Source organism: Tupaia chinensis, unplaced genomic scaffold (assembly GCF_000334495.1).
Source record: "Tupaia chinensis unplaced genomic scaffold, TupChi_1.0 Scaffold000383_1, whole genome shotgun sequence".
NCBI classification, from domain to species: Eukaryota; Metazoa; Chordata; class Mammalia; order Scandentia; family Tupaiidae; genus Tupaia; species Tupaia belangeri.
In genome coordinates, this window is record NW_006159885.1 from 1,901,807 (window position 1) to 1,909,525 (window position 7,719).

The 7,719-nt window shown below is 57.7% G+C and overlaps 1 protein-coding gene across 1 annotated transcript in view; it reads right to left on the reverse strand.

Annotated features, from left to right (window-relative positions):
• The window catches only part of CACNA1G (calcium voltage-gated channel subunit alpha1 G), a 67,404-nt gene extending 66,679 nt beyond the window's left edge, over nucleotides 1–725 (reverse strand). Inside the window, 2 exon segments of the mRNA XM_027773865.1 lie at nucleotides 322–455; nucleotides 628–725. Coding sequence (XP_027629666.1) covers nucleotides 322–455; nucleotides 628–720 — 227 coding nt within the window. The 5' untranslated portion in view covers nucleotides 721–725.
• Nucleotides 726–7,719: the final 6,994 nt, after the last annotated feature.

Sequence of the window (7,719 nt, forward strand, 5' to 3'; positions counted from 1 at the left end):
TCGATGGAGGTAGCCGCGCGCGGGCCCGCCGGCCCAGCCTCAGACTCCTCGGCCAGGAGACCCTATCTGGGGGGACGGGGCTTCCCCCAAGTCAAGGACAGACTCCCCCCATCAGCGAATGAGGCTGTGGAGTTCAGAGAAGTGCAGGCTGGAGTGCTACAGGCAGGACGGCCTCAGACCCTTAGTGGCTCACTAGGGAGAAGCAGAGCTGTAATGGGACTGTGGGGGCTGGGGTGTCAGAGTGGGGCAGAGGCTAGAACTCCGGCCCTGGGGATGGGACCGATCTGATCCATCCTCTCCCGCCCCAGCTCAGGCCCTCACCCTGCGATGACGATGAAGAAGTCGAGACGGTTCCAAGTGTCTCCCAGATAACACTTTTTCCCAAAGATGCCCAAGGCCACCATCTTCACCACCATCTCCACGGCGAAGAAGGCAAAGATGAAGTCATCGAAGGCCTGATGGGGGGACGAGAGGCTGCTGAAACTGAGAAGGCGGTAGGAGAACACTCAAGCCCCCCCTCCCCGCCACCTCCCACCAGAAGGGTCAAGGGCTCTTGCAGAGAAAGGGTCAGGGGTATTAAGATTGGGAGCTGCTCCCCGTCCTCCACCTGTGACAGCAGTCACGCACCTGCAGGATCCGGCAGCGCTGGGAGTCACAGGCGATGTCCTCGCACGGCCGGAACATGCCCAGCGTCACACAGTTGAGAAGGATGACCAACATGCTGATGCGCTCAAACCAGGTACGGGGCAGTCAAGGAAGACCACTGGCCCACAGCCCACCCTAGCACCTCCAGCTCAGTGACAAGGGCAACCAGATGTGACAAAAAGGCCCTGACCTACTCGTGAGCCCAGCGCCCAGCCCAGCCCCACCTCGGTCCTCTCACCTTTCCCCACCTTGGCCAGGTCACCCCTGGGGACTCAGCTTCCTCATCCGTCAAGTAGGAAAAGCCACAAATACCCTGACTATTTGCACAAGCCATTTAGGGAATACAATCGATCGTGCCTGTGGAAATGCCAGACACCATGAGTTCGCTGCTGAATCTGAATCCTATTCTCCCTACCTCACAGGGTAGATGTGAGAAGCAAATGAGATCAAGTATGTGAATGTGTTACACAAACCTAAAGTCGGATTAAGTCTGCCTTACAGTTTACCAAGCGCTCTCACACAATGCCACGGAGGATGCGCACGGCAGCCCTGCGAAGTCCCCGGGGCGGATCGTCTGAGCCCCCAGAACTCAGGAAACCGAGGCCCAGAGTCCAAGTCATGTGCTGAAGGGCACTTGAGAAGCTGGGATGAAGCGGAGGTTTTCAAGGCCCTGGCCTACAATACTTCGCTCTCACCCCAGCTGCTCGGGCAGGCGAGGAGGGGCTGTGAAGACTCGCTTGACACCAGGTGGGCAGCCAGAAGCAGGCCAGGGTCCACAGCCATGGTCCCTCTCGTCACAGCCCAACGCCCGAGACCCTCTCTTCCACTGCCAGCCCCCTGCCCTCTCAAAGCACACATAGACCAGCTGTCATCACACCTTGTACCTTCCAGCTCCGACCAGTCCAAACAGCAAAGTGAGTTGTCCCTAAAACCCAATCTTTTTCCATGCAGTAGACTCTACTGAGGGACTCACTTCCAGCCCATCAGCAGGACAATGTTAGGACACTGGAAGGTTCCAGGCATTAGACACACAGGTATATGGCCAAGGATCCTGTTTTTCTCCTGAGGAGTCGGGGTAGAGCAAAGAGACTAGAACGAAGCAGAGCGACGGGGCTTGGGAAAGGAGACCGCCTCAGGAATGGAGGTGGCGAGGGTGTCATGGCAACCCCCCGCGTCACCACCAAGCCACTCACTGGGGCCCAGAGCAGGCGGGAACTTCCTGTCTTAACCCTACTTCTGAAACAAGAAGGCTTTGGCCAGGCATGAAGAGACTGACAGGAATGTCTAGGCCCAAGAACCTTCCTCCAGCCATCCTAGCCATCCCCTGTCCGTCCTGAATCTCAGACCACACTTTCTCTGAAGCTGACTCCTCAGTCCCCTCCTAGCCCCCTGCCCTCCTCTGTTGCCCAGCCTTTTCCCCTCAGATTCACACCTGTTTCCCCCACTTGTCCTCGATACCTAGAAGGCCCAAGGCGCTGCAATTTCCCTAACCTCCACCCTCTTACAAAAACAAGAGCAAAAAGTTCTAGATTGGGGGGAGTAAGTAGACAGGAGGGGGGGAATGAAGAATGCTGTTTCCATGGAGCTGTTTTCCTGAGTGGAGCCGAAGCCCAGTAGCTCTCTCCCCAGAATGGGGGTCAGCCAGGGGTCACCCTGAAAAAAGGGGGACAGGGAGGGAGCCATTATTTGGAAAGGGGAGGACATTTACCCTCAAGGACCGGTCCGCTCTGCCCAAGCTTGTCCCTTCCTCACCTTCGCAGAGGAAAGGGGTTGTTGGAGGGGGCCTACGTGAGCAAATGTCTCTACATAGAGTGGGGGTGATTTTCCTGGGAAGAGGGACCCCTCTAACAGCAGGGATTCCCCATTACAGTCATCAGGCACTGTCCCTTCTCTTCTCTTGCGCTGGGGCTCCTGGCAGGCAGGGGCACGCTGGATATGTCCTCGTATTCCCTAGAGCTTAGCACAGTGCCTGGCATGTACGGGGGAGGGAGGGAGGGAGGAATGACCCAATCAATGAGTCAATCAATCAGAAACCAGAGCTGTCTCCCCATTCATGTTTTCTTGCCTTGTTCCCTCGATAGTGAATCGATTATAACTATGTGGGAGGGACAGAAGTGACCCCGAAGAGGAGCTGCCTCTCCTTCTGTCTCCAACTTACACATGTTCAGACAGTGGCCTCGTATAGCCAGTCTGCCTCCAAATAACTCAGCCTCCAGCCTGCCTAGACCTTCATCCTGTAGCCCCTTCTCAAGGGCCCTCTTGACAATCAGCCGCCTCCTGGGTATATCCCACTATGCTCCACCTCCCCCCTCACCACAGGTGAGCATAAATGGGCAGAGAAGAAACCGAGGTGCAGGGAAATTGGGAACAATTGGAAGAGTAATAATTAATGGGGGGTGGGGGTGGGTATCTTTCACCCTTCTCAGGGTGAGGCTTGTTTCCTTGGGAACATGGCAGTATGTCACTGTGTGATGTTCTTCTGTTGCCATAACAACAGGAGGATGTGTCACCAGGTGGTGCGAATTTGTTGCCATGGTAATTAAAGAGACCCCCCCCCTCACACATGATCTCCCTTTCCCCAGGCTGCTATCTTGTCCTCATGCTGGGAAGGAGAAGCAGAGAGACCCACAGGTTATCAGGTTGAGGGGGAACCATGTGACAGATCCCCATGGTAACCAAGGGAACGGGGGACACTGGTTGCCATAGTGAATATGAGAGACCTGTGCAGTCACGTGTCTGCTGTTGCTATGGTGACTGTCCGGGCTGGAGTGGATCCCAAAGGGGGGGGCAAGAGAGGGGAAGATCTTTCTTCTCCCCACAACCCACCATCAAAAGCAGAGCAAAAGGAAATGGCAGGGAGAGGAACCCCACTTCCAGCCCTCCTCCTTTTCTCCCTCCTGGGAGAGAGAACTAGAGCATGTTATCTCCACAAACGAGTCCTCTCCATGGGCTTTATCCAGAGAGAGCCCTTGGCTAGCCTGGCAGCTGTAAGGGCGAGGGAGGTAGGGAGAAGAGTGAGGCAGACCAGGGTCCCTCCAGGGACAAGGGACTCTGCACGGGGACTACCTCCAGCTGCCCCATTCCCTGCTAGGAGTCTGGAAATCTGAGACTGAGGCAGAAATGGCCTGGACCTAGGAATCCTGGCCTTCTAGTAAGAGCTGGGGAGTGGGGGTGGGGGCAGGTCCTTGCCTCATTCATCCCACAAAGGTGTCTACCAGATTCACAATCCCTGGGGTGGAGGGGGATACAGGGGCTCGGCTTTGTGGCTGTTGCTAGGGAGACTGAAAGGGGGATTCCCCTAGCCAAACCCCGACTCTTACCAGCCTGTTTTCCCGTGGTTCCCCAACCACCACCACCGCCCTCTCCAGTGTGTGGGTGTGTGGGGAGAGAGGCTTCCAGCTGAACTGAAAACTGAAGCCCTCAGAAAGGCAGCCAGCTCCACCCGGAGACAGAGACACGAGACACAGAGACGCAAGAGAGACGGCCCACTGGAATCTTTGGGAGGGGAAATAGGCCAGAAATCTGATTCAAACGTCTGGGCCTGTGTGTGTGAGTGTGTGCGCGCGCATGTCTGCGTGTGTGAGCAGTTGTGTCTGTCGCCATCCTGGCTGAGGCCAGCAGGGCGGGGTAAGAATTGGGGCGGGAGCAGGCGAGGGGTGAGGGGGGGCTGTGTGGTGGGGGTAATCCCAGGAATGGCTCCAACTGGCACAGCGGGTGATGGGGAGTCCCCCGACAGAGCGGTGGAGCAGAGTGCGTGTGTGGGGGGGGAGTGCATGTGTGTCACCCAGAAAAGAGTGTCTGGGTGCTCTGGCCCCAATCCCATCCAGTTCCCCAGCCAGCCCGGCATCCCCTCTGGAAAGCCTAGGGTTTGGAAATGGGAGGAGGGAACTGATGAGGAGACAGGAAGAATGCCTTCCCTCCTTTCATTTCCTCTGAGGACAGAAATGGAGAATTCTCCCTAGGTAAGAAAAACAGGCAGACTTCGGGCAGTGAGACAGTGGCAAAAAGTCTCCAGAAATTCCTGGTGCCCCTTCCCCTCCAAAGACACACGTTCACACACACACAGTGACGCGCACACACTCACTCACTTCTGGAAGCCATTAGGGCTCCTGCCGTTCAGGCCTCCCCCTTCTCCCCCCACTCCTGGCAGGCTCCCTTCTCCCCCTTCTGGCCCCCCTCCCACCCCCCCTCAGCATCCCAAATGCCAGCCTGTGATTTCCAAATGAGAAAAAGCTGTGCTGGGCTCTGAGCTTGGAGAAACTCCTACACAAACTTCCAGATGTGACACAACAGCCGGAGAGGGAATGCTCAGGACCTCCTTCCCGGGAGGGGAAACGTTCTCCCTCCCACTTGAAGAAACACACCCTGAAAGGCCAACACACCCCCTCTAACCTGGAAGGAGGGGCCTTCCTGGCTCAGAGTCCACTGCAGCCCTGCTCTCCCCAAGACCAACCGTGCTCCCTGGGCCCTGCTCCTCACGCTGCCCTCCCACTCCCCCAATCCATGCACACACACACACACACACACACACACACACACACTCACACACCACGTCCTACCTGGAGCTAATCTCTCTAGGAAACCCGGGCTTATTACAGAGGTTGAAGCGGAGGAGGCCATGTAGACGGACGACCAAGAAAAGCCAAACTAGCTTCAGTTAGTGGGGGGATGGGGATGGGGGGTCCCTGTGTCCCTCAAGCTCAGAGGTGTAGAGGGAGGCTTCACAGATACCTAAAAGAGAGAAAGGGGAAGACCAACCTCCGGAGGTCCTCTGGCAGCAAAAATACAGGCTTTCCCTGGCACTTTAGGTATGAAGGGTGTGATGGGGGACAGCTTAGGCAACCCCCTTGCCAAGAAACTGTCTTCAATCCATCCTCTGCCAACCCAGGCTTAGCTGCTTGTCCAGTCTTAGCGATGTGGATGCCTCACACCCCAGAGCTGGGAGGCCTGCTCCCCATCCTTAGATGAGAGCCGGGCTCCAACCTCTTTCCTTATCCCAACCCTCAGCACCTTCCCCTTCCAGAATCCTGTAAGGAAGGAGTCTGCCTCCAGACCCTCCTCTAGCACCTGGAGATAAGGCAGGGGGAAGGGATGCTCATCAAGAAGTCTGGTTATATTTTATTGGAGGAGGCGGGGAGATCTCTGGGACACTCGAGAAGGAGATGGCGACTGGTGCTTATTCCCATTCATGGGTGGGAGTGTGGTTAGGGGAAGAGAGGATGGGTATGAGCCCACCCGTTTTCGCCACCTACACTCCCCATCTCCACCTCTGCCATGGGAAAAGGGCCTGGGGTGGGGCAGGGGCTCATGTGCAGCAGGACCACGGATCTCTGATGTCCCCCAACTCTCTCTTGCTGCCGCTCAAAAAGAAAGGAAGAAGGGGCCAAGGACGGAGACAAGATGATAAGGGGATCTTCCCAAAGACCCACTTGGAGTCGAGGATGGGGGTTGGGGGACCCAAGCTCATATCCCCGCTTTGCGCACTAGAGGCAGCAGAGCTGCAGAGTGAGGGCGGCACCGAGCTCCCCCCTCCTTCCCCAAAGCAGAGTCCAGGCAGGGCTCTCAGGGGCTGCAAAGGAGACTTGGGGTCTCCTACCCTCGGTCCCAAAGAACCTCTGAGTTGAAAGGAAGGAGCCAGGAGAAGCTGGCAGCACCTGGAATAGCAGCACCCACCCCTTTCTTTTCCTCGGTGCCAGCACCCACTGGGGCAGAGGAACCTAGGCAGGACATTATAGTCAGGTGGTGCTCTGGGTTGGGGGGTAGGGGTCTGGGTTCCCACTTACCACTCCAGACTGCGCAGGGTGGGGGCAGTGCTAAATCCATCTCTCTGGCATGTGGGACCTGCCCTCCCCAACCCTACCCATGGAGTAAGGCACTAGGGTGGTGAACCCGAGTCCTCCTTAGCAGTCTCACTGTCCCCCAACACTTTCGAAGGCCTGTGGTCTCCCACTTCTCTGTGATCAATGACCAGCGAGAGCACTCTATTTGTGAAAGGGAGGGGTAACTTGGACCGGCTTAATCCCATCCCCCCCTTGCCAAAGCTCTTGCCAGTCTTTTCCTACACACACACACACCCTACACACACACACACACACACACACACACACACACACACAGCATAAAACTCCCCCTTCCAACCTTAAGTACCCTGCAGGAAGAATTGAGGTGGAGGGAGGCACTCCAGCACTGGGCTGGAGCTGAAAGGGGCTCTGCTCCAGCACTGGGGGCAGACAGCTCCCCCTCCACCACATCTTGTTCTCATTCTGCGCCCCTGACATCAGCCGCCGCCGGAATCTCCTTGTTGTGCCTCCAACCCGCGGGGTGGGAGCAGGGTCAACCTTAAGTACCCTGCAGGAAGAATTGAGGTGGAGGGAGGCACTCCAGCACTGGGCTGGAGCTGAAAGGGGCTCTGCTCCAGCACTGGGGGCAGACAGCTCCCCCTCCACCACATCTTGTTCTCATTCTGCGCCCCTGACATCAGCCGCCGCCGGAATCTCCTTGTTGTGCCTCCAACCCGCGGGGTGGGAGCAGGGTGGAAGCGGGTGGGGGTAGGACCTGGTTCCCGCCCCCCCCCCACCATCATCTCCCTCTAGAAGCTCGATAACTGGCGGCGGGCGGACTAGAGCTCCCAGGCTCCCGGAGCTTCCCACATCTGGAAGATGACGACCCTCCCCTGCCCACATCTGGACAGTATCCAGCTGCGAACCAGCGGGGCACGTCTCCTCTCTCTTCCTAGCCTGGATCTCGACCCCCCAAAGGAAGACTGAGGTGTGTGTACGGAGGTGGGGCTCGCCAGGAGTACGGACCAGACCAGCTCGCGTCTCCGCTCTCTATCCCCCTACCCTCCTTAGCAGCCCCCCTCTCATCGGCCCACCCTCCAGGCTCACTTCTCCGACTCACCTGGCTTTTGGTTCCCTCTGGCGGCGCGGCCCGCCCCCCTGCGGACCCCCAGCCCGGCCGTCGTGCCCCGAAGGATATGGGTTACAGACCGTGCGGAGACACCAGCTCCGCGGGCGGCTGTCCTGGCTCAAGTAGAAGAAAACCACCGGGGCCAGCGCCGGGTATGGCAGGGCC